Genomic DNA, 27,022 nt, shown 5'->3' with positions numbered 1-27,022 from the left:
TTTATAAGAATTTACTTAATTCCTTCTTACCCCTGCTCACATCCTGTTCTACTTAGTTATGTACAAATTGCAACTGTTTCTTAGGATCTACAAAGTTTGGGTTTGTTTGGGTTTTTTTCTTCCTTTGCGTAGAGATGCTGGAATTGTTCTCTTGGATATTCCACATTAGGAGTTTTGACTGGGTTTGCCATTGGCTTTTATTCCTTTCTTTTAGATTAGCAGTATTGTGCCTTACAGTAAAATACTTAAGAAACCTGAAGCATCTGAGAGTAAATATTAACCCTGGCATCTCCCATTATGACCTTTTATTCAACTATTTATATACTGTAAAGTGGTATAAGGAATTGCTAAACTCTTTTGTAAAGAAATATGTATATTTAAAACACTACTTATTAAGGGTGTTAAGTGAATTGTTTAGGATTTTAGCATTGTCATGTTATAGATAATATGCTACATTCCTCAATTTTCTTTTGTAAAGCTGTTACTACAGGTTGCTTAAAACAGTGTCTTTTACTAGACTTGTTTTAGAGTGCATTTTGGTTTTAAAATGTATATTTGGAATGTTTTTAAGAAAATATGCAATTCTTTTTCTAACTTATATTGAGCTTCAATAGAAGCAATAACTTTTTTTAATTTTAGAGTGAATGTTCCAGAAATGACAGAGGTTTCAGCTGGGGAAATATAATCTGAACTTCTACTTTGCAGAGCAGATGTTTCACCCTAAATTTCCTTCCAAATATTCCTACTAATGCTTGCTTAAAAAAAAAAAAAAATTCTGCCTCTTCCCTGTAGGAGTGTAACTTTTAGGTGTACTGGGAAGTTGTCAGGTTGTAGTTCTAATGTCACCAGCAGGTGCAAGTTTTTGTGATGCCTTTATCTTACAAGAAGCACATGAGAATGGAATATGACTGACCAACCATCTCCAAAACTGAACAAATAAACAACCCACAACTAAACCAAACAATGTATTGGGACATTTATGTCTCCAAAAGAAGCTTATCAACATTTCCAGAACTGCCTTTTTAACTATCTCTTCAATATTAAAAACTAAGTCTTCTCCCTCTTCCTTAACACAAAACTGAACATTGATGTAGTAAATATTGAGAGGGTTTAAACTCTAGCTCAAGGAGGAACCAAAAGGCGTTATCAAGAGAAGTCTTGTCAGTCTGTGGATTGTGTCTTGCTGATACCTGCAGCGCAATATTCATGCTGGAGGGGAGACATGTGGTAAGTACTTCAGCTTTTATGTAATACCTATAAAACCAAAAACTTTTGAGTGTGAAGATTCCTGGAGTATCTTTCTAATGCTGGCACTACCTGTTTCGTTTCAGCCTTTCACAAAGATAGTTACAGTCATTTGAGCTGAATGGGTTTGTCCGTAGTTCATCTTCAATATAGTTAGGTCTTGTAAGGCCAGCTGTGCTGCTGAGGAATGATGACAATAAAAGGCCGAATTGCAGTGCCTCCAGCAAGCAGTTTGCTCTCCTTGGAAGCACGATGACAAAAATCTTCCGAAGCGAATCATTAGTCTGACCTCAGTCAAAAAGCTGACATGTGTTAGCAAAAGGAGAATGGTAGGTTAAAAAGTACAGGACAGGAAGGAGACAATCTGTGGAGCTTGAAACAGTAGCAAGAGAGGATTAGAAACATGAAGCTTATCGCCTACTGTTATAACTCAAATCGATTACTTTTGGAGTAAGCGGGTGTAAGCAGCTCTAGGTAAACACGGTTTTCCGGACTGATGAACTGGGCCTATTGTATTGGATCAAACTGGTATTTCTAGTTTCAAATATGTTAGCTACCAAAAGTTTATATAAAGGTCAGAACTAATGAGTCTCTTCTTTCCACATATCCCCCCCCCTCCCCCTGAATATTTTTGCAGGATAGGTGCCTTGTGACTCCCCTACCGTTTGGACAATCTTTAATCTGCCTCTTCTGCTTAGGCTACAGCCTGCCTAATGTGGGAGATGATGCTGTATGTGTTGTGGGTTCCTTCTGCCCTCCTTCCTGCCCCCGGCCTGAGTTCTTTCTCTTTCTAGCTGCACATTTTTCATAAAACATGCAGGAACTTGTCTCTGGGATCTCTGTCCCTCTGTCCAATTTTGCTGAAATCGGACAGAGGGTCTCTTACTAGAGGCGTTCTTGCGGTATGATTATACAAAGCTAAAGCATGGTGCCCGTGTGAAGCAGACAGCCGCCCCAATGGCGACACTGAACAAATCAGTTGGGCAAGAGCCCTGGGAGGACTAGGGGATGTTATTGTAGAATCAGTTTTGTTAGTGTTGTGTGTTGCTATGGCTTTGTTAGTTCTGGTGTTAGTGTTGGGGAGAAAATTTGTAATGTTCAGGTGATTTTTAAAAAGGAGCTATGAACATGTCAAAATGGACTGGTGTTCAAAGTGAAAACTAGAGGCCCCTCTTTGTTCAGAAATTTTAGTTTATGGTCTACAAATGCCAAATGGGAAAAGAAATTTGATGGTAAATAACTGTTTAAACTAGCTTCAGCTTTCAGACTTGATAGCAAGCAAAAATGAACCGTAGACATTTCAGATCCAAATGCATGTTAATAGTGAGTTTACCTGCAGTACCAATTTAACTAGAAAATTTGGATTTTTTTACTAATCAACCCTGGACTGGATTCTTCTTTGTCTCTAAGCGATGCTTGGAGGAGATTCTTTGCATGTACTAGGGAAGTTTGATTAGATAGCAATACCTCCTTCCCCCTGCCCCTCACCCTTGCCCCCCCTGAGTACATGAATGTAGTCCAGTAACCTGTTGCCAGTAATTAGTGCGAAATTCTGGAGGTATGCCAGAGGGATTGTAGGATAGTTTAACTACAGCAAGAATGCTTTTAATCCATGCTGACTTAATAAATTGGGCTCCAGTACATTGCTGCCAAAGCCGGGCTGTTACACTTTGGGAATTCCTGACATGTGCCAGGGTGTAACTGGCACGGAGAGACACCATTGCAACAACTTTTGCCAAACATGCGAAGACTTTTTATTTTAATCACTTCTTGATTCAGGAGTGGTCATCCTGGTTTTCTGCCTGGCCTGCTAAGCTTTCTCTAAGCCTAGCCAGTAGTAGTTGTGCAGAGAAGAGCCCAACAAGCGTGTTGCAATGGTTACCCGCTTCCTATGCCTTGTGATTCAGAGGATGTCTGAGGCAGAGGCAGCATCTGCATTTGCAGGTTTTGAGGAGCTCAGTCGGAAGCAAAAGGTGTTTGTTTTACTTTGAGAGGAACAGATAGGACACAACAGGCCAGGCTGATTATTTAGCTGCTCCATGAAAGCAGACTTCTCCTGTCTAGACATGCAGCTACTGTTAGCAGTACCAGCTGTACTTTGAAGCATGCATCAGTAGGTTAAGAATGGCATTCTGAATTTGTGGAATATTTTTTCAGTTTTTGCCACAATATGTAATAAAGATTTTGTTACAATGTTTTGTAAATGTTTTTGTTACACATCAGCATCCCAAGTCTCTGGTAAAACTGGGAACTCTTGCTCAACAGAGCCTTTAGCACCCTGAATCAAGTCAGTAGTGATGATGATATGGCAATGGTTAGGTGGGTGTTTGGGGGTTTTGTTTGCTTTTTGTTTTGTTTTGGGTGGTTTTTTTGTTTCATTTTTTGGGGCAGGGGTGTCAGTGGAGAGGTGGCATGTGTAGCTTTTGTTGGTGTAATTTTCAGCACTTGGCATTGAATGCAGTGTTTCCGTGCTGGATGAAGATACTGAGATCAGTAAGAACTTACTGAAATCTGTTAGAGGAGTCAGCTGGCAGTATCTCGTCGGGTGAACCTGGAGGGAATGGAGTTCTTGGTGTTGGCTGCCTGGTGAATCAAATTGTGTTGGCAGCTTGACAAGAGACCGTTCTCTTCTGTGTCTCCCTTCAGCCACCAAGCCAATTTAATAGCTTGCTGTTACAAGGGGGCAGAGAGAGAGTGGTCCCTTTCTGGTTTCCTTTTCTGCTCTATTTACTTTGCTCTGTCTCACATTCAAATTAAGAGTATGTGATAAACTAATTCAGCTTAAGTGGCAGAAAATCAAACCCATCAAAGCTGCATTTTGACAAGCTAGGAAGCTGAACATTCTTACTGTGCAATTGAATGACTTTCAGAGCTGGGCTAAGGAGATGAGGAGTTGGGGTGGAGGAGGGAAGAGCAAGATTCTCCCCTTGGGTATGTTGAAGAGATGCAGTTTTATAATGGGGCCATGGTGAATTACAGTTCCTGAAATGGAAGGTGGCAGCAGCGTATTTTGTTGTGTTTTTTTAAATCAGAATGACTGTAAAAATTGTAACATGTCTTCTGTCTTTGAGACTGATCTTTACGAGATGTGTTCTTTTTGTCTCATAGGTGATATGTGAAGATTTGGGAATTGGAATTGTAGATTAAACATGCGCAAATCAAGCTGAAGGCTTTTGTTTTTTTTCAGTATGGGTCCTTATCTCTTTCCTCAGATATCCTGCTGTATTGCAAAACTTGATTTGAGGAAGTTTTAGAAGTAGAATGTCTTTATAATTGCATGTTTTTGTGTGAAGAATGCATTGCCTGGAAAATGTCCACTATACTTCCATTGAACCTGAAGCTACTTTTCACCATCTGAAACGTGGTAATGATACTGCATTTTTAAATGAGCATATCCTACTTAATTCAGAAGAGCAAAATAATTTGAGTTTCCATTGTTTTGTTAGTCTGAAGCTTAAGTCCAAAAACTTGAAGCCAGTTACTTCTACTATAAACGTAACTGTAGAGAACCATTTGAACTTGCTAGTCTGTCAACAGCTAGTCACAATTGACTGTCTTTTATGGTAACCTTGTACTAACTTGGTTGCATTGTTTGGATTAAGCACTGGGCTACGTCTTTTCCATTGTATATGTACAACTGTAAGAATGTCAAGTTATGCATTGTTGGTGTAACTTAATGGCTAAAAGCTCAAATCCCATAATAAATTATACAGACCTTTTAAAAAGCAATGGCTGAGAAACTTGAGGGTTTTGTTTTCTTTGCCACACTTATGTAAATGGACCTGATACACTCAAGTACCACAGCACCAAACAAGTTTTAACTTCATGTTGGGTAGCTAAGGGGGAGATCCTTTCTGCAGTTTGTAGAGTTTCCCCCATGTAACCAATACATGGGGGTGGCTGGCTACTAGGTGCCCACCCAGCTGCTCTCACTCCCCCTCCTCAGTAGGACAGGGGAAGAAACTAAGATGGAGAAACTGATGGGTCAAGATAAACAGTTACCATCACAGGCGAAACAGACTTGTCTAGATGAAGATTAATTTTAATTTATTGCCATTTAAAAATAGAGTAGGATAGCGAGAAACAAGGACAAAACTAAAACCACCTTTCTTTACCCTGGTCTTCCTTGAGTCCTTCACTCCTGACTCTTCTCCCTTCCCTGGCAGTGGTGTCAGGGGAAGGAGGGTTGGGGTCAGTGCCTAGTGTTGTGTCTCTGCTGTTGCGTCCTCCTACTGTTGCCCTGCTCCACCATGGGGTCCCTCCCATGGGCTACAGTTCTTAAGGAACTGCAGATCCCCTCTGTGGGGTATGTGGAGTTATGGTGGAGGTGCCATGAGTCTGGCAGAGGGGCTCACCTATGCCAGCTTGTACTGGCATGGGGGCTGCCACACTGCCACAGCCTTGCCATGTGAACCAAATACGCTAGTAAATGGGGGAAGCTTCCCTCTGCAGAAGCACACAGCACATGCAGCAATGTGTGTGAATGTTTTCATCCATGCGCAGGGCTCTGAAGTGAATGGGCTGTGCCTATTTCACAGGTATAGAAATATATTACAGAAGTGCTCGTGATAAAGATCGTAAGACTGTTTCTTGATAATTGATAATTTTTTAGTTTCAGGACAAATTCAGGGATTGGGGATTTATGTACATCAGTACAATTCAAGCAAACACTGTAAAGAGGCAGAAGAGCTGGGCTTTTGCTATGGCATCACAGTAGCAACCTTTTTTTTTTTTGGCAAGGCTTAAATTCTTCTAAATTAATTCTGTACATCATAAGGTAGATTGCAATGCCTTGAAGGAGTAGTAATCAGTTTTCTGATGGAGCCCATTTGTTACAAACTGTAGTACTAAGTTCCAAACAAAAGCCTAAAAGCTATATAAAGTGGTTTTATAACCATGTTTTTCAAGAGGGGTACTAGTACATAGAAGACAGTCAAACTGTACTTCAACTTTAGTAGATGTAAAGCATTAAGGAACAAACTCTGTGCACAAGCTAGGTTAACTGTTGCTGCTAACAAGGACTTAACAGCAACTGTCTTGGGTTTTAGAGGGAATGTCTAGAATTGGAACAGACCTTAAATAAATGCTACTTTAGTTCACCTAATTTATCTTAACTCTGGGAAGTTATAGAAGTCTAACCCCTGATGACTGGAGGACACTTCTCACAGGACTTCTTACTAAAAGATTATGCTGTGTGAGACAAAAGATCAATGGGATTTTTCAATCCAAGCAATTTAGCAACTTAAATTACTTGGAAAGAGAAAGCCAAAAGACAGTCTTGACCTTGCATTATTGATCTTGTACTTCATAAAAATTTGAGAAGCAGATGCAGATTTAAAAGAGTTTTCATTTATCAAGCAGCATTAAATTAGAACTAGCCAGCTTTTCAAGTTACTTTCTTTTTTAGTTTCAGGGCTTAAATAACAGCAGCTATTCTGCTATCAGCTTAAAATATACTTTAGCAGACTCCTTCCCCAGTTTCCCCAATACTATGTATCTAACACCTGAATGGTCCTCTGATTATATGCTTTAGAAGGAAGAGGCTATTTTAATTTTGGTAGCCACAGAGCAACTGCCTATGCAGGTTCTGAAGTCAGAAGAGGCTTGTAACTTGGATGTTTAATGGAAGACATGGGCCCATCTTTCCTCAATTGAAACATTCTTACAAGCATGAAATGGTTGCAGTACTTCAATTACTTACGGCATGAGGCCAGTATTCTGGAAGAATGTGGTGGTCTGAGCCTACAGCACGCAACACCTCACTTCTGCCATGTAATGAGAAGCCTTTAGCTTTTTCTAGACATCAAGATGAGATGCCCTAACTGAAAACAGTGTGCATCATTAGAAGTTGCATCCAGCTTTTAGGTCTTACACAGCCAAGAAAAGGCAAACAACAGGAACTGAAGTTACTTACTTTGGTACAAATTGACTTTTGGACAGAAAGATTAATACTTAAATCTGGGGTGAAAGGGCAAGTTCTGAACATGAGCTGGTAAGTGGGCCCAGGTGGCCAAGAAGGCCAACAGCATCCTGGCCTGTATCAGAAATAGTGTGGCCAGCAGGAGTAGGGAAGTGATTGTGACCCTGTACTCTGTACTGGTGAGGCTGCAGCTTGAATCCTGTGTTCAGTTTTGGGCCCCTCACTACAAGGAGGACATGTCCAGAGAAGGGCAACATAGCCAGTGAGGGGTCTGGAGAACTGGGGTGGTTTGTTCTGGAGGAGGCTGAGGGGAAACCTTATTGCTCTCTACAACTACCTGAAAGGGAGTAGTGGTGAGGTGGGTGTTGGTCTCTTCTCCTAAGTAACTAGCAATAGGATGAGAGGAAAAGGCCTCAAGTTGCGCCAGGGGAGGTTTAGACTGGTTATTAGGAAAAATTTCTTTATGGAGAGAGTGGTCAGGCATTGGTACAGGCTGCCCAGGGAGGTGGTGGAGTCGCCATCAACTGGAGGTATTCAAAAAACATGTATGTGTTTTAGTGGGCATGGTGGCTGGACTTGATCTTAAAGGTCTTTTCCACCATTGATGATTCTGTGATTCTGTATCATTTACATCCTCTCTGGAATTAAGAGCCTGTAGTTCAGGCTGTACGTATGACATACAGAGTTTAACCCACAGGCAAAAAGAGCTTAACACATTCCACAAGCTCAAGCATGTGTATCACAAAAAACATTATTTATTGTTTAAATGCATAAAATGCTATTTATAGTGTATTACATCATTAATCCAGTGATTGCAGTTTAAAATATACAATTAATTGGTATAGAACACTGGCAGGGTTTTCTTTTTACCAGTGACACGGTGGTTTTATTTTGATGTTTTTGTCTCTGATGGATTTTCCCCAGTGTCTAGTGTCTTCAGCAATCTGAAGAGGCCAGCTGCTTCTCGTATCCGACTGAACTCAATACAGAATGCTTGCACTTCTATAAACAAGTCCTGTACATTAATAATTTTGTTTCTGATTAAAGACTGAAGAAAGACACAAACAAGACGTACCAGCCGGTTCTGAAAGAGAAGAGGGATGGTTTCATAATCCAAATAAATGTTAAAGGCCTGTTGGCCCTCAGCACTACAACTGGAGCATTTCAGGAGCAATTTAGCCACAGCAGTTACCTTGTTCCCAAGCTTTGTGTACATGCTGCCCCTATTTTTCTACCTCCCACACTGCTACTGTATTTAAAAAATTGACTCCTCTGCTTTGTAGTACTGTACTTCAGGATACAGGTACTTTCTCAAGACTAATCCTGTGCACAAATGGAAGCACCAGACCTACATATACCCTGTACTTAATTTCTTTATTATGTAATCTCTAAAGGCAGAGAGAATGGATCGTAGCTCAAAATGATGTCATCACTAGGGTCATGCTTAGTCCTGTTTAATACGATAACACCATAAAGAAAAATGAACAAGCTCCACATCTCAAAATTCCCCCGTCACCACATGATTAAGGCACTGCAGCTGGGAAGTGACAGCAGCAGAAGTGATCCCACACTCGCTTTATGGGAAGCACTCTATCACTCAAGTAGCACATGACCCTCTTGCTCTACCTTAGAAGGAAAGACAGTACCAGGGACACCTAATGCACGAACATGCTTCAGAGCTCACAGCTGTGAGCTGTGACTTCCTGCCTGATCCAACAAAAAGAAGGTATCTCAGAAGTGTTCCTCCTTCCTAAGGGCTGCTTGGGTAGCACCTTGCAGAGCACACTGGGAGTGGGGAAGTGGAGACCATGGAGCTGGCACCTACCATTTGTCATACACAGATGCAGTCACTAACCCTCTGCTTTAGAAGTACATTCTTCCTCAAGGACAAAAGTCTTGCTTTATCACTGAAGTGGTCTCATAGTTCACATTGTGAGAAAGAGTTGAACCTAAACCTTTCTCTAAAAGCAACTATATACACAAACAATTATCAGACAGAACGGAAGGGACTTGATCAAGTGTCCAAAGTATTTTAGATTATTTAATTCTGAAAATAAGCTATCAAATATTTTTACAGGAACTGAGCTTACTAGTGCAAAATTTTCTACCTATACCAAGAGAATTCAGAAACTGAACAAGTTATTTCCTTCACTGCAATCAAAAGGTATCACGTTTTCTCTGCAACACAAATTCATTACTCTTGTAACTTTACTAATTGAGGAACATGAAACTCAGAATAAAAGTACAAATGCGAGATGCTGTCTGACTCCCAATCTCTGAGGATCATGCCTCTTTTACTTCCAATAGGAGTGGTTTTGCTTTTCAAAGAAAACATCTTGTGTCTCGGTTGCTGTGAGGCCTCATACACAATATTACCAAATGTTAGATCTCACAAGCCTTGCATGCTACTTGGTGATCAGTATGTGTTCCTTGACGCTCTGTTCCTTTTTGTCCCCAGTGTGCCTAAAGTGCAGCTGCTCTACTCTCTCAGCGGCCCCTCTGAGCACAGTGTCCCACTCTTGTGGGCATATTCTCGGCGGCAGCTCAGCTCTGCTGGTATTTTCCTGTTCTGCTACCAAATGCTCTTCAGCAGGTCATAGATCAAGCCACCCATGTGTATCTGGCAGAGTCCCAAAGCAGAGAAGCATCAGCAGCCACCAAAAGATAACAAATGATTAGTCATCATCTGGAAGGGTACTGAGAACAAGACAGAGGGCATTTTGCTGCTGTCTAAAACCACACTGCACCCATATCCTGTGTACTGCATGCAATTTTCACCTCTGCAGCTTAAGGATATAGTACAGCAAGAGAAGGGACACCAAAAAAGCTTAAGGGGAAGGAACAGCTGCCTTGTTGCAAGAGACTAAAGAGGCTGCAGTCCTTCAATGGTGAGAGGAAAAAGCTGATGCAGGACTTGGTGAAGATTCACAAAGCCTTGGATAAACTGACCATGGAACTGTTTTTCACCAATGACATACTCAAGAAAACAAGATCTACTGGGCACTTCGTGAAACCAAAAGATAGGTTTAGGATAGAAGTACCTTGCACAGCATGTAGGCAACCTTATGTGCCAAAGGTGTGGAAACCTCCCCAGGGGGTAAACCTCCTTGAAATGGCTACAATTTGCATGTGCTGGTACTGAGGAAGTATGACAGGCTTGGGAAGCAGAGAATATGGTGTTAGGAAGATAGAAAAAAGAGAAGCTTTTTGGTCTTTGAGGAGGTCTGCAAGCTGTTGTAGGTTGGTAATAGTCCTGATTGAAGGGCAAGACTTCTGTGTGTTTTGTAACATCACCTTAAAGATTTGGAAAGTGGTGAGTATACTTGTACAGAAAAGAAACTTGAAGCTTAAAACTAGGCAGAAGGCAAACAACTAATACTGGGGGTGAAGAAAAGGCACAGAGTGACAGATAAACCTTTTCCATGTAAGGACCCAAGTCACATAAAACCACAGTTTTGCCAGGGAGATGTTTACTCTGTCTACAGAAAAACAGGGAACTGTAATTACCTGTGAAGTCTTGTAGAAAGGTGAAGAAACATCTGTTAAACACTATAAAGAACTGCATAGTGTGTTAGGAAAAAAATTTTGCCTTTGAAATAAAGCAGCAGTAAGACAGAATAACTCAATAGTATCAGCCTCATAAAATCTCGACATATATTACACAGAGCAATATATGGGATCCTTTTTCCTAACTAATTTACTAAAGTGCTCACCTGCATATATTTGTCTTTAATCTGTTCACAGGTGGAGATACAGTTGGAGATATAAAGATGAATAAATTCAGGCGGGAGGTCAACTGCAGTAGTAAGCCTGTTCAAAAAAGAAATAAATCCAGCAGTTTATGAAGCCATAAATCTAGTGATTCTATTGCAAAATGGATGAGTTAGACCTGTGGTATTCGTTTACTCCCAGTCGTGTCATACCGAGCTGATTTCTGACAGCTTCCACAGACATATTTCTAAACATTTTAAATGTCTTCATTATGAGTCCAATACTTTTTAAAACTCTGACACAGTACAGAAGCTGAGTCAGATTGGTTTGTAGTATAAAACATACCTACAAACATTTGCTGTACATTACACAAATGAGTCAATGATACTAGTTTCCAATTTACGATGAAGCCCCCAAGCTGAGTACCAACATTCTTCTGCAGTAAGCACTGCAGTACAATTTTGCGTATTCATATTTGCAATTTAGGTACTGAATGTAGATGCTGAACTCCTTCCTTAAGTATACAACAGGGATAACTCCTTTGTTGTGTCAAAAGATCAGTTTCCTTAGTTCTTTCAGATTGAAATTTTACTCATATTGTTTCAGTTCCTAGGAATATCTGGAGTTCAAATACAAGAGATCCTGACTAGATGAAAGATTAATGATGCATGATAATCTCAGAAGCTTCTTACTACAGAAGAACTGTAGAACTATTGCATCAAAGAATGGTATTAGTGTATTTTTAAAGGTTATCAGCAAAGCACATCTATTTCTGGTTTAATACTGGCTACTAAAGAATTTGAGCTGCCATGGTTTCTTACCTGAAAAAGCAATACAGCTCTCAAGTTTTAGATAACCACATCCATTAAGTGTAGAACTTCTGTAAAGTTACAATAGAATTTGACCCAAGTAACTAATCACAGTCCTATCTCAAACAGTGAAAAGGGGGGCAGTAGGGAAAACAGTGCATGTTTTAGACATTGCAGTTTCAAGTTTTTGTCTTATTTCACTGAAAAAAAAAAATATCATTATCCCAACTTCAGGGCAGTAACTTCTGTCAGTCTGCACCAGCCAGGAGGGATTTATTTCAGGAAGAAAATGTTTCTTTCCTCAAATGGTATTTAAAGGTACAGTTCAATTCTGCGGCAAAGGGACTGCTGAACAAGGCTGATCTGGGAGTTCACATTCAGTAGTTGCCAAGAAATGGAAGAAAGTAAGTGGGAGAGATGTACTTTGTGGGGATTAGCCATCTGAGAAGTTTTCCCATTGAAGGGGCTAGCATTCTGTTAAGAAAATGGATCGTACCTATATGCAGAAGTTATTCCCAGTGAAGACAGGACGTGAACATAAAGCAGGATGGCTATTTAACCTTCTGTTCACTTAAGCCACGTCAAGAATGCAAGTTGCGTTTAAGCAGGGGAGCTGCATGGCATTAAATTTTTGTTGAGGATTCTCACATTAACTGCCCTTTGTCTCACTGCAGTTCTCTTTCACACAAGCATACCTCAAGAAGGGTTAAAATGAACGTTTCCAGATGTCGTAATAAAACACAACTGCTACCTCAACTGAAAGAGAAGACAGGAGCTAGAGAGGATGCTAACTTTTAGATATGCAAAAAGAACATGAATTCTTCATCAGGAACAACTGGATTGTGACCCATTAGAGGGAGTGACAGTCACTACAGTGACAAAACCATACACATGCAGTAACTGGTCATCTTTGAAAGTCAGTGACTAAACTTAGCTTCCTGGGACATACGACATGTACTTGCTAGTGAAATTCATATATTAACCAGGAACCTGATGGCTGAATAAAACTTTAGACACTACCTTAAGTCTGTTTTACCTATTTTAAATAGCTTTGAGCTGACTATATAAAAAAAATTGATAAAATTATTTTAATTAAAATTATCAAATAATTATTTTCTAATAATTACCAACTCCAGTTGAAGTTATCCACAACACAATATGTATTTCCCCATTCTTTTCAAAGTGGAAACACTTTGCTAATATTAAGACAGTGTTTTCTTTTGAATAAACCTCTTCATTCTTGGAGCAGGGACCAGAAGATTAACTGGCATAGCACCTGTGCAAGAAATGTGCTTTTTACCATACCATATTTTACCATATAAGGTATGTTATAAATAATTAATATAAATTATATTAATTTTAATTAAAATAGAAAATATTTAATTAGTCTATAAAATAATAAAGTGATATGTCTCCACCATCACACTTTCCTGTCAGGACACTGTGGTTTGTTTTTTTTTTTCCCTGTTAAGCAGTTTTGCTGCTAATAGGAAGCTGTTAACACTATCGTAATATTTTAAAATAGTACTGCTGTAAAGAGGAACTTAAAAATTGGCACCTTTCTCTGAACTTAGCATTGAAGATGTTTGAGAGGTTCAGTTCTTTATTACCAACCTACACCTAACTTTACAAATTTAATCTGGACTAAAATAAGAGTTTTTTCTTTAACTACAGGCACCATTAATAAGGGACTACATGAAAAGCAAGTAAAGTCTTTGAGAGAAACAGACAGTTCAATAGCCAGAGCAAACTACAAATCCATTGTGTGCTCTCTTCTTCTGCAGGATTAATCAGAGTACACTGAATTTAAGTCTTAATAAGAAGAGTGTATTAAAAAACCAAAGCCACACAAACAGCATCAAGAAACTGAAAAGGGAATGGTATTTTGATACTCTCTTCCTTCACTGTAATCTGACCAGTCATTTCTTCAATTCTTGTCACTTTTAGTAGTCTTTGGAATGCTTCCAAATACAGCCCTATGGCTAGCATCACAATCACTTAAAAACTGTTCAGTTATTTATTTTACATACTTAAGGAAAACTCCTTAGATTTGAGATAGTACTCACCTATTTACGACTTCCATTGAATGCAACGACATGTCCATGTTGACCAAGACAGAAAAATACTCTGTTATCTGACTAGATTGCATGAGTTTCAGCAACATTTCTATAGCTACTAAAGGATTGTTTTCAACCAGGTCTGGCAATTTGGCAGGAGTGAGACCAATATGGTAAACAAGCTTGGGGTCCTTTTCCAGTTCTCCAAGGAGCTGTAAAGAAAAAAGAGACTCAGTTGTGTTTTTTCTTAACTATTCACATTACTGCTTGAAGAAACTGCTATAATACCTCTAAGCTACAGGAGAATGGTAGCCCTTCGGATTTAGGCATCCCTATTGAAAGACACTGGAGGTATACTTCAAAATTTCTGTGTGAAGGCAACTATGCCCATAAAACCTTTAATAAGGTAATTAGTAGTCTTTCATCAGTGAGTGGCAAGGAAGGGAGGAAAAAAACCGTGAGAAGTTTCAGCCTGCTTTAGTTTCCTGTCCAGCAGAAAGAAACCTCAATTTTGGGTTCACTGTTGTCAGAAAAGGTTCTGCAAATAAAGTAAATTTTATAGTGCTAGCATAATGATTATCAAAAAGGCCCACTGAAATCCGGAGTAATACTATCACATTGAGGAAAAAAATTTCGATGTTGGCATTTCTGAAAAAATTACTTATCAAAAGCTTCCACAAAAGCACAAACAACTTTGTTATATGAAGATTTTTCCATGCAGAAAAATATTGGTGCCACTTATTGATCAATTGTTAACTATGTCCAGTCAATGCTATGAAGTTTAAAGATTTCTTCCTTAATCATACAAGCCCAAGTCAAAACTCTTGGCTTTTACAATTTAATTTAATTAAAAAATTTTTTAAAATTTACTTGATGTTTCCTGAATCCAAACACAGATCAATTAAAGTGATCCAAGTTTTCTTAAATACGTGAGTATTAGCTTCTTAGAAAATCATTTTAGACAGAAAAGTACATGATACTTACCTGTGTTTGCTGTGGGGAAGTCAAAGGACTTTTAAAAGCTTTTGCCATGATTCTTTTTATCTCAACTCCAGTGCTGTTCTTAACACACATTGACTTATCCCACTGAATTGTGTGATCTGGCTCTATTGGATTTAACCATGCTAATTCATCCTCACATATATGGAGTGGAGGCGGTGGTCGAATAAACTCTGGTCTGAAATGACCTAAAAAGGCAACAAATGTGAAACGGTTTTTAAGCTTCTGGTAATACAGTTTTACAGCAGTACAAAAAGAAAAACCCCAAAGCCCTAATTTCTTTAAGCTATTGTAACACTGAGAATGGCATTACGATCTTATTTGCCTTCTAGACAAACATTTATTTATGATTTTTAGTAGTGCTGTTACATCAGCCTGTTTTTCATCTTGATTCAGATCACTAAGTTACTGATTCTGCGGTCTTTTTTCCTTCCACAGTAACTGCTTCCTTGAGGTGTTACAGTCAATGCAGATTTTAGTGTAGGGGACTAAGAACTGATGGACATCAAACCCAGTGTTTTAGCCAACAGATGACATGGGTAACATGTTGAAGACAGGTTCCAGATTTTTAAAAGCCTGGAAACATGAACACTATGGAGTCTGATCTGGAGACAGCCTGACACAGTTTTGTACTGTTCCATTCATCTTCATTCCCACTTCATACCTTGAAAATACTTCTGAATTACATTACATTTCATCTGGAGAAGTATATTAATTAATATATCATGTCATGAGTCACAGAAACAAAGGTGTGAAAATGCACATACTTTCTATAGGAGGTTTTGGTCCACTCACTAAGGCTTCTGTGATCTGGGAGGCAACAGAGCTGTCAAAACCAGAGTTGGAAGAATCTGGGTCAGGATCGCTGAGAATGCTGGGGAAGCTGGCCTTGCTTTGTGTTGGCAACTCTGACTGACGTTCTGAAAGAAGGCCAGTCCATAATATTAAAGCATAAAATTGAAACAGAAATGCCTGGAATACTAAAAGTAGTAAGAAACAATCAGCTTTAGAGAAGAACTAGCTGAAAAAACCCAACAAACCAACAACAGATAACATCAACATGAAATTTAGTACTGTGTCGGGCAGCTGGTACTCAATGCCAGCTGACAGGTGAGGGACAGAGGCATACAGCAAGGACAAAGACGAAATAGAATCTGAAACATAGTCTTGACTAGAAAATGTAACTGACTGATGTAATCTGCACCTAAAAGCACATTGCTAGATTCACATGGTACTCCTGAAAGAGTTCACATGCTGTATCTAGTTTTGCCATCAATTCTTCTCAGAGCAGGGAAGTGAGAAATCTACAGAGACACATTTACAGACTCCACAACGATAATGGTCATACTAGACCTGAAGTCAGCTATTGAAATATATCCAACACATTTCAGTGGCATTGTGGAAGCCACTTTTGCATTCACTGTCAAGCTACAGCAAGTGCTTGTGTGAAAAAAGATGGAGTTTGAGATGTATGTGATTCTACATACATCATCATTAAAGCAAGTCTGAGAGGAGCTGAAAGTGTCCCTTTAAATGCCAAATTACAGAACATAAACAAGTTACATTAAAAAATACTAAATTTAGTACATACAGCTGAAGACTTGAAGAAACTGGCCAAAAAGAAACTATGGGGCTCAATACTTGCATTGTCAGATTTTTACGTGGTATTCTGTCACAATCTAGCACTCCTCTGTATCTGAAGACTTAATGTCTGATCCTCTATATTCTCTGTATTATTTTGAGAGATCATGTTTTCTATTGCTTTGGCAAATAAAAGCCCAAAACAAACACCACCAGACACAAAACAGAAAAAACACCCCACTACAGAGCATCACCTTATGCTCCTCCCCACCTCCTCCCCAGAGCACATTAAGCAGCAGATTAAGCCTTAAATAATCTGATGTCCAAAATTGTTGGTACCCATCATGCACATGAACTCTTTCATATCACTCCAACCAATCCCATAAGGGATGCTGGAACTGAGACTGACAAAAGGATCATCAAAACAGAGCACCACCCGCTGCTAATTTCCTTTTTGGCTTTCTGTCCTACTTTATCCAATTATTTCACATCATGCAAACTTTTGCATATATGCTTACTGAAGCAAGCACAGCAGGGTATGTTTTTCTGTTAAAGGCAACAACTAGCATACTTTTCAGTTGTTTAAAAAAAAAAAACACACCACAATTTTAAAGTCAAAGTCCACATGAGCTGGTTTATAAAACATGTCTTCGACTTTATAAACTGTTTCAAACTCCAGCTTGTGTGAATACTTTCATTTAGCCACTGAACAGAATGGTTGATTTAACAAATGAAGTTCTATGGGGAAAAAAAAAAATTGGGCATCTTTTTTCAGTCTTTTTATTTATAGTCTAGAACCTAAATCTATTAGTTGGTAGAAGTAAATCACCTATTTGTTCATATCCCCATAATCTCAAATGATTAATGATGCTTAATTAGAAATATAAAAGTTTAAGATACAGCCCGTCAATCCACTGATTTTAGAAGCCTGCATGAGCCCTTAGTTACATGCATTGGTGGTCAAAACCTCACCCTCACTGCTTCAGGAATTAGGGCTGGATCAACAGTTTCAGGTAAGCAGAGGCAAGAATTAGAACATGCTGATTTAACAGGAAAGAACACAGCATCTTGAACCAAGACATTTAAATTTAAAAAAATCAATCTGAAAACAACCACTTAGGGTCCCTTATGGAGATATTTTTTTTTCTTTTTACAGCTAAAAAGAAACTTCCTTTGATTCCTAAAGGAAAGCTCTACAATGTATTACAAACTTAACTTTAATACAGGTCAAATACTCTCAGATCAAAGGAGGGTTAGCAGACAGTTACAAGCCCTATGCCAGAAGACCCATCCCTGCAACTAGGAGAAAATGACATTTTTGATACGTTAACAAACCAGAGCAACAAAACCAAGTTACAGGGAGAGACCAAGGCTTGAATAAACATTCTGTAAACTAAAGGGAGAAAAGAGCAAAGCAAATTTTAATACTCATTCCCAAGATGCTCTGTTCCAACACTACTTTTTCTTTTTTTGAGAGAGGACACCAAACCAAACAAAAAAGAAAACTACACCCAGAAAAAACACCATACAGTTGCAAGTGAATTGTCTTCTGAACTTGAGCTCACTGTGACAAGCCAAGCATTTTTTCCTCCCTTGACATAAAAACAGGATTGGTATAGATACACTGAAAAGAATTAATGCTTTCTAAATTATTTAAGTTGGTTTTGCAGGTATATTCTAAAGCAAGTCAAAATCATCCTGCTCTAAATAGCCCTGAATTCATCTTGGGGACCACAATTTTAAAAGGCCACCAAGTCTTACAGCTGTTATGTTCTATGAAATGTGAGGGGAAAGGGTGTAAATGCAACCCCTTGAACACTGTATCTAAGCACCACAATACAAGCATTTATGCACTGTCAGCAGCACAGCTTCATCCTGCATATTGAGTCATTACAAGAAATATACTGAAAACTTCTGAAAAACTCACAAACCTTCCAAAACATACATAGACAGTCAAGAAGCATCACAATATTAAAATGAGCAAAAGATTTATCTTCTAAGAAAGTGATTAGAAAGCAGACATTTATTCTAGGGAGCTACAGGAAGAAGCCTCAGGCAGAGAGCATGAAGCTTTTTTCAGATGCAGCTTCTTTCGTTACGTAACTCCGACAACTTCTCATAAGCAATGATTATGCATGTTTACTATATTATGTAAATAACGATACAAGCACATCTTACAGGGCTTAATTTTGCAAAGCCCCATTAATGACCTTGCACTGTACTTTAAGCCACCAGTGTCTTCTATTCTAAAAGAGGACAAATTAAAATGCATGGCCTAGAGTACTCATCCATACAACTACAGTTTTGAGGTTCCCTACGTATTTTATTTTTAACGACGATAAACTGTTCAGAAGACACACACAGTACCAAGGAGAAAAACAAATAAAAACAAATGAAGAAACTCCAGGCTTCTTTAAGGCATCGTATATGCCTTATGCTAAAAATAACAAGTTACCTGAAGTTTCACAAAACCTGAATTCACAGAAGTATTCTGGAAAACACAGACAGGATGAACAGAACAAGAACCAGAAGGGTTTGTTTCCCCCTTGAAGGTATGTTAGGGTACTCAGTTTGCATTTTCAAAAGATCCTGCCTTCTGGAAATAGTAGCTAAGTAGGACACCAGAGGACATTAGTAGTCTGTGAACAAGGCACAGTATACAACAGCATAACAAGCCAGTGACCGATTCTACAGAAAAAAAAAAAGAAGATGATACCAAGATACAATTACAAGACAGAGAAAGCCTAGTTAGTGCCTGACCTCACAGCAGTAAACCATGCTGTACAGATACAGAAATTGAGATGGTCAGTTTTTAAGCAAGTAGGTCCATTTGCACATACCTAGGAAAAAAAAAACCCACTATTTTTTGCTGTCCAAACTGGCTCCTTGTTCCCAACAATATTTTCATCTTTCTGATTAGCTCCAGATGTAACTCATGAGTCAACATGATCAGAACAATCATGTTCCTGTTTCTTTTCTCCTGTCAAAGGATAAGCATCACATTGCTTTTTCTTTTCAATTTCCTACTCTTGAGCTAATGCTGTAAGATCTGACTTGATCTTATAAAACTGAAGATACAATTGTAATAGCCTATTTGCCAGGTGCAGTTGAAGTACCGGTACTTCAGTGTGACAGTTATGCTATGTTATCTCATACTAGAAATACTGCAGAGAGTGAAAGGGATAAAAATACGCACACACAAAAGAAAAAGAACAGAAGCGTTAGATGAAAAATCTGCCTGTACTTGCAAAAGGCTCTCATTTTGCAGTTTAAGGCAATAGCGTATATGCTTAAAAAGCTGCTTGTTAAATAGGATAAAACAGTTAAGACTTAATCTTGCTTCAAGTTCCTCTATTTGCTTTACCATGGGCTTGAAGATCTTAAAGCATAATTCAATCATTTTCATATTTAGGATAGACAAGAGTGTTTCTCAAGTAACTCATAGTCAAATTACAATTAGCATTTCCATTCATAATTGAACCACAGCCACAAATCTTCCTTACCTGCTAATGCCAGCTGAAGCCCACTTATATCCACTGACTGGGCCATGTTCCCCACGTCCATTGAAGCAATCTGCCGAGGAGTCTTCTTGAATAGTTCCCTAGGGGGGGCCAACATCAGTTGAGAAAGAAAGAATTTTTCTGGAGGAGTTATGGGAGGCAAGAAGCCTGTGGAGACACAACGATAAACAATCCCCGATTTTTAAGGCTGTAGCAGTAATAACTTCCACATGCTTCACATAGAACAGCAAAAATAAAACACAAGCTAATGTGTTATTTATGGCAAGGTCAGTGCAACTGAAGAGTCTTTGTGAGCACATACAAAACTACCACCTACTTGGCTCCTGAAGTGATGTAAAATACAGCACTATAGTGATTGGTGCCATGCATCTCGACATGCGTCCTCTGATGCCAAGTCAGTCACAGTGGTTTCTTTACACACTTTCCAATTCAGACTACTAGTGAACTACTAAACATGACCAGACATTGCAATTCGTACTGTAAGTTATAAAAGTATCTTCTTTTTAGAAACCGATTTACCCATTGCTGTCACGCTTGCCCTTACTGAAGTGGGAAGTGTTTCACTCTCATGTATTTCTTTAACGGGCTTGTTTCACAGCTTTAAAGCTGCCAAAAGCCTCCTGTTTCTTCCAGTTTTTTTAACGGCTTTCTCCCAAAAATCCCGTGTTACGGTCCAACCAAGCGGCCCATCTGCCATCAAGCCTAGCCACGCTTGCCATGAAAAACTCCCACCGCTTTTTCCAGACCCGGAAAGCGCAAAAGCGAGCGGCGGGAAGCCGAGGCCTGGCAGCGGTAACGAAGCCGTGCCGCTGAGCGGTGCCTCCGTCAGCTCCTCCCCCGCCGGGACGGGGCTTCTCTCTGTCCGTGTCTCACCCCCCCACCCCGGCACCGGGACGCACCGGAGAGCGGCGTGCGCTCCGCCTCGTCGCCGCCGCGCTCGGGCGCAGGGTTGAGGAGGTGGGCGAAGACGGCGGCGAAGGGGTTGGCGGCGAGGGGCTCGGTGCGGTACATCTCCCAGAGGAGGTAGAGGGCGGTGAGGCGCTGCGCGGGGCTAGGCAGCAGGTCGGGCTGCTGCAGCAGGAGTACGAGGACGGAGCCCAAGCGGAAGTGCTCGGCCTTGCCGAAGTAGTGGTGGAAGGCGCTGGAGAGGCCCTCGAAGGTGCTGCCGCCCGCCTCCTCCGACACGATGCTCAGCAGGCTCGACAGCTCCTTCGGCGACAGGCTCATCCTGCCGCCCGCCGGCCCACCGCCCACCGCTCCGCCCGACTCGCCCGCCTCTGCTCCCACCTGAGTGCCGGGCGCGGGGCTCCCCCCGCCCCCGGGCATCCGCCCCCGCCCGCCGCCGCCACCCGCTCCGGCCTAGCCCGGCCCCGCCGCTCCCCGCTGCCGTAAGGCCGCACGCACGGTCGCGCCGGCCCCACTTTACGGCCCCGGCCGTAAGGCGACGGGGCCGACGGGGCGTTGCGGCTAGGCGCCGGGGCGACGAGAAGGCGCGCACGCGATTGGCCGCGCGGCGGTGAGCGACGGTCCGGCCCGCGCCCCCTCATCGCGGAACGGATTGGGCCGAGCCGCCCAGCGGGGGCGGGGCGGGCGCGGAGGATTGGCTGCCGCCGCGCGGCTCCGCGCGCTCCCGTGGGGCCGGGCAGGGGGGCGCGGCGGCGGTTGGGGCCGGCAGGGGGCGCCCGCCGGGGCGCGGCGGAGGCGGTCCTCAGTGTCCCCGTCGCGGTGCTGCCCGGGATGGCGGGCGCATCTCCTCCCTGAGAGGGACAGGAGGGAAGAGCGACGGCGAGTCTGTGCGTCGGTCAGCGGCCGTGGCGGCCTCGCCTGGCGCCTGGCGGTGACAGGGGAGGGCGCTGTGCGCCTCCCCTCGCCGCCTACCTCTGCCCTGCCTAACGGGCATCCTGGGGGGCAGCGTTCACCCGCTCCTACCGTGATCCGGTTCAGCTGAGAACCGTGCGCTTTGCTGCTGGGGGTTCCGGGCAGAGCTGAAGGGGGCGGTGAGCTGCAGTAGTGTGTGGCCGGACGGCGGGGATGGAAGATGGTCCCTGTTCGGTGCGGTGATGTGTTTCACCAGCTTGTCCTGTGGAGGCGCATCTCGAGGGACAGCAGCTCACAGACGCACCGGGCATGGCCTGAAGAAGTGCTGAGGGCATGGCCTGGAGGAAGAGCTTTCCGTGATCCGTGCTGAGAGAAGGGCTTGGGAAGTCCTGAGAGCAGACGCTGCTTCTGCTGCCTGATTCTTCTGGTATCAGTACTCCTCCCAAGTCACCCAGTCTGGAAGACCTTGGCTTTCCAGTTAGCCATGCTGGTGTAGAGATGGGATTCAGTTTCTAAAATAATATAAATTGAAAGCTAGTGTTCTGAATGTAGACCAAGTAATAGATGCGTTCTTTAATTCACATTCTTGATGGGAAAGAAACCAAGATCTGAGAGGTGTAAAGGCTTCACGTACATATAAAGATGTTAAAAAATTATGACTTTGGGAAAAAAACCCAGGGTCTGCAGCCATGTGAGGTGTGATCTGAAAGCCTTCTTGATAGAGCAGCTGACTAGATCATGGTGAGAGGTCTGCTTGCAAGATATGCAGCGAGAATAGTAAAGCAGATGGAAGAGGATGCCAGTGAGCTTCCTGCCGTGGCTAGCAGATTCAAGGAAACAAGTTCTTGGAAGTTTGGGCCAATTTAGAATTTACTAACAACTGCAGCAAGGACTTGAACTCGAAGATTTAGGAAGAAGATCAAAGGATTGCAAATTGCTGAGGAAGTAATCTGTGTAGGTATGTGGTAGGGCTAGCTGGAGAACTTGGGGAAAGCATGGACATGAACAAGAGCTTGCCACCCTTATTTGTGATGCATAGAAGAAGTGTAATATCTTCAGTCAAATAATTTGAAAGCTCAGTAGTTTAGAGAGGAAGACTCTGTGGGAGAAGAAGGTTCATATAATCATAGAATCTTTGGGTTGGAAGGGACCTTTTAAGGTCATCTAGTCCACTCCTCCTGCAATGAGCATCTTCAACTAGATCAGGTTGCCCAGAGCCCCATCCAGCCTGACCTTGAATGTTTCCAGGGGTGGGGCATCTACCACCTCTCTGGGCAACCTGGGCCAGTGTTTCACCACCCTCATTGTGAAAAATATCTTCCTTATATCTCATCAAAATTACCCTCTTTTGGTTTAAGACCATTACCTCTTGTCCTATCGCTACAGGCCCTGCTAAAAAGTCTATCCCCATCTTTTTCATAAGCCCCCTTTAAGTACTGGAAGGCTGCAATAAGGTCTCCCTGCAGCCTTTGCTTCTCCAGGCTGAACAACCCCAACTCTCTCAGCCTGTCCTCACAGGAGAGGTGTTCCAGCCCTCTGACCATTTTGGTGGCCTCCCTCTGAACCTGCTCCAACAGGTCCATGTCTGTGCTGAGGGCTCCTGAGCTGGAAGCAGGACTCCAGGTGGGGTCGCACCAGAGTGGAATAGAGGGGCAGAATCCCCTCCCTCGACCTGCTGGCCACGCTGCTTTGGATGCAGCCCAGGAGATGGTTGGCCTTCTGGGCTGCAAGTGCACATTGCTGGCTCATGCCCATCATCCACCAGTACCCCCAAGTCCTTCTCATCAGGGCTGCTCTCAGTCCCTTCATCCTCCAGCCTGTACTGATAGTGCAGGTTGCCCTGACCCAGGTGCAGGACCTTGTAAGAAATATGGATTTCTGTATAACTAGGTAGAAAGATGATTTTTGTCAGATTACTTGAATGCTCATATTTGCTTTCAGTGCCATTTAATTCAGTCATTTAATATTATGAAAATCTCCTGCAGCACCTTCCTGCCAGTTCTTGTTTTTACAGTCTTGAATGATTTTTTTCTCACCGGGAAACTTAGCATGTACCCGAGAAGACTGCATCATCCATCCTTTTCACAGGGTTACTCCTAAGTCTCACCTTTGTGCACACAGGTTCTGGTCATTGCCATAGTTTCATGCAATTTCTCAGTTCAGAAATTGGACTTGTGGTTTATACTTTGTTGGATTATCTCCACAGCCTTTTTAAAGATTGGTATCAGACTTACCATCCTAATTTCTTTGACACTGAGACAATTTTGATGAGCGGGTTGCACACTGCAGTTCATAGTTTAGCATCTTCATCCTTCAACTGATAAAAATCTCTTGGGTGAATCCCATCTGATCCTGGTGATGAATAGTGACTCATTTTATGCATTTCATTTCACATCTCTTACTAACACTTCACTGTGAGACAGTTCTCTTTACTTTTACCCCATCAGTAAAGGTTCTTGTCTGGGAACATCTCCAAGATCCCATGTAGAGATACAAAGAATTAATTTAGCTTTTCTCCTATAGCCTCCTACCTTGAGGTGTTTGTATGTTGTGCTCATCTGTTGATCTTAGACTAACCAGCAGATTTTCTGTTTCTGACATGCTGGCAAAAGTTGTATTTGTTCATTTTGGGGATGAAGTTCATGGTTAGAAATGATCAGGCTTAAAATTGTGCCTTAAATTGATGGATGGTTTGGTGGGTGCTAATCCACCTGTGGTGCTTCTGTCCATGTGGTCTTTTTTGTACAGACTGCTCCTAATAACCAAGTCTGCTGAAGGCAGCAGAGCAAAAAGAAGAAACATGGTTAGAAAGAGAAAGCTGCCTCTTCTTTTCATATACATTTCAGAAATGTAAGCCACTCTTGGATAATGTACTTACTGGAATAATGGATGTAGAATTGCAGAAATGGACTTCAGAGGAATAAAAAGTTTCCCCAATGACTGAGATAACAAAAAAATTGTGTGACTCATATATGGCTAATGTAACCCTCTGAAATTGTTCTCTCCAAATTAAAAGGTTTCTGATCAGAGCAGGAAAGCTAACAGTTGAGAAGATGGAGTACTTTATAGGAAGTGGGATGGGCACAAGCATCAGTTGACAAAGGGGATTCAGAAGTCACAATGATTTTAAAACAGATTGCCATTTCAGGGTAGCAAAATACTTAATCTAAGAAAAAGATGGGGGTAAAATACTCCTGGGGCAGCAAGTGTAGCAAATGTGCTGCAAAAGAGGGTTTCTGTAACTGCACAGGGTGCTGTATTTTGTGGGCATGTGAGTGTGTTGGATATTCTTGGTCTCAAAACTTGTGTAATGAAGAGGTGAGAGTATGTGATACTAGTGCAGACTCAAATACATGAGTTCTCAGCCAGATTTGATTTCTGAAATGGGTCACGTTACACTTGAGGGGGAAGGTTGGGGCCCCAGCTACCTCAGAGGGTCTGAGGGGGTCAGATTCCACAGGAGATATATATCACCACAGCACAGTATCATGGTGTAAAGGGAAGGGTCCAGTTTTCTGCCTTTGCAGAACAGCCCCTCTGGGAACAGGCTGAGCATATTCCATTTCTTTTAGATGGCTTATATGGTCAATAAAAGTATAAAATATACCCACCATTATTTATGTTTGAGTTTGAGTAAGAACCTCAGTAAAAATTATGCTTTGAATTCCTAAAGGGGGATAAAGGCGTTGGAGCTATACTTAAATTTCTGACTCTTCTTGTCTAACTCTGTCCTGTTGGCTCATAAATGCTAATGCAGATGCACAAATTCCAAATGAAAAGTGACACAGACAATGTAGCTCGGCAGGTACCCCTTTGCAAATACAAATAAACCTTTACAAATGATTTGACCATTACTGTGCAAATGTATTAGTATTTGAATGAACACCAGCCTTTGATAAATTGTAATTGTTACTGGGAAATGAGATCCACGACCAAAGGAGCACATTCAATTTGATTTCATTTGATTTCCTGAGCTGAGGGAAAAGCTGTGTAATTTAACCGTAGAAGTTGTTTTTCCTTCTTTCCTTATTAAAATTGATTGTGTTATTGTTTGCTGTTGTATTTTAGATGGCAGCCAAGGAACACGGGCTGCACTGTGAGCATTAGGAAAAAAACTACTAATGAAGGAGCAATAGAAAAAGACAACATTTGAAAGGAGAAAGAAAAAGTGGCAAAGAAGGTGTATTAAATTTACTTTCTCTGCTGCAAGTATTTGAGTTTCTTCTAGCAAAGAGACTGAATACTTAGGAAACAACTCCCACCAGCGTATATTTTATCCCACATTTCATTTGGGAAGGACACAGTGGGAAGGAATTAAATCACACCTTAAAGTCAAAGGGGAAATTAAAGCACTTCCAGATTGTTCTGTTTATTCTCCTAAGACTCCTCTCTTCTACACAAATTCCTTCCATAATAATTTAAGTAAGCCATCTATCTACAATGTATTTTAAATAGCAACATATCAGAAAGAGGAAGGAGTAGGTGCATTTTGTATGCATCTCTTCATTTGTATCTTTCTAGCGACCTTTGCATGTTTTTCTTCCTAGTTCATCTCTTCAATTCAAAACACAAGATGGGACCACCAATGCAGAAACAGATTTTGTTATTCCTGGAGTAATCAACAATATTGGCATGCTAACAATGCCTAAAAGCCTCCCTGAGTAACTATGAGAACACATCTTCACTTGTTAGTCAGACCTCAAAGATGCCAAGAGATTCTTGGATACAGCATGAAGAGCACTTAAGAAACACCAAAAATATCATAGCATGAATGGCTTCATAAGTGCTGAACACTGAGTGGCTTGGAAATAAACATGTTTGTTGCTGAATTCTTTAATTACTGTGAATTTCAGTGATACCTCTGCATTTTAAGCCAGTTTGCAAATGGCGGATGCTCACACATGTAAATCAATGTTAGTCCACTCACTTGGTTTCTCGAGTGTTAGACACTTCAGAAGAGATGGCGCTTTGGCCCCAATTAAAATCAGTGGTGAAACTCCAGCAGGGTCATACTGGCATGTAAAAGCAGCATACAGTATCGCTATTTGCATATGGGTATCTCTGTGTAGACCCTTCTGACTAGGAAACCCTTCCCTGATAACTCAGAAATGTTTCTTCCTCAAAAAATTATTTGAAGCAAAATGTTATTTTCATTTGTCCTTTTTTCTTACTGTTTAATCAGACAGGGATTTTTTAAAAAATCTATCTGTAATTCTAAAATAGCTGAGCACGGATTTGATATGAAAACATTCAGTGTATGCATTGCTCGGGAACTCTTCACTGTGGACTTTAATTTGAGCACTCAGCATTTATAATCTGAGCTATACAATTGTACGTCTGACTCAAATGGGACTATTTCCA

At 41.3% G+C, this 27,022-nt stretch overlaps 1 protein-coding gene across 1 annotated transcript; it reads right to left on the bottom strand.

The window, feature by feature from the left end:
- Positions 1-8,051: 8,051 nt before the first annotated feature.
- Positions 8,052-21,169, bottom strand: CNOT11 (CCR4-NOT transcription complex subunit 11; the record flags this gene model as incomplete). The annotated part of the gene is made up of 7 exons (XM_082014474.1): positions 8,052-8,249; positions 10,879-10,975; positions 13,752-13,954; positions 14,727-14,929; positions 15,509-15,661; positions 19,826-19,990; positions 20,743-21,169. The coding sequence occupies 7 exons, from the start codon at positions 21,167-21,169 to the stop codon at positions 8,052-8,054; spliced, it is 1,446 nt and encodes a 481-aa protein (XP_081870600.1).
- Positions 21,170-27,022: the final 5,853 nt, after the last annotated feature.

The sequence above is a fragment of the Phaethon aethereus genome (assembly GCF_964289735.1).
Source record: "Phaethon aethereus genome assembly, chromosome: 1".
Lineage (NCBI taxonomy): Eukaryota > Metazoa > Chordata > Aves > Phaethontiformes > Phaethontidae > Phaethon > Phaethon aethereus.
The sequence above is the reverse complement of the archived record's forward strand: the minus strand, read 5'-3'. Positions and strand labels throughout refer to the sequence as shown.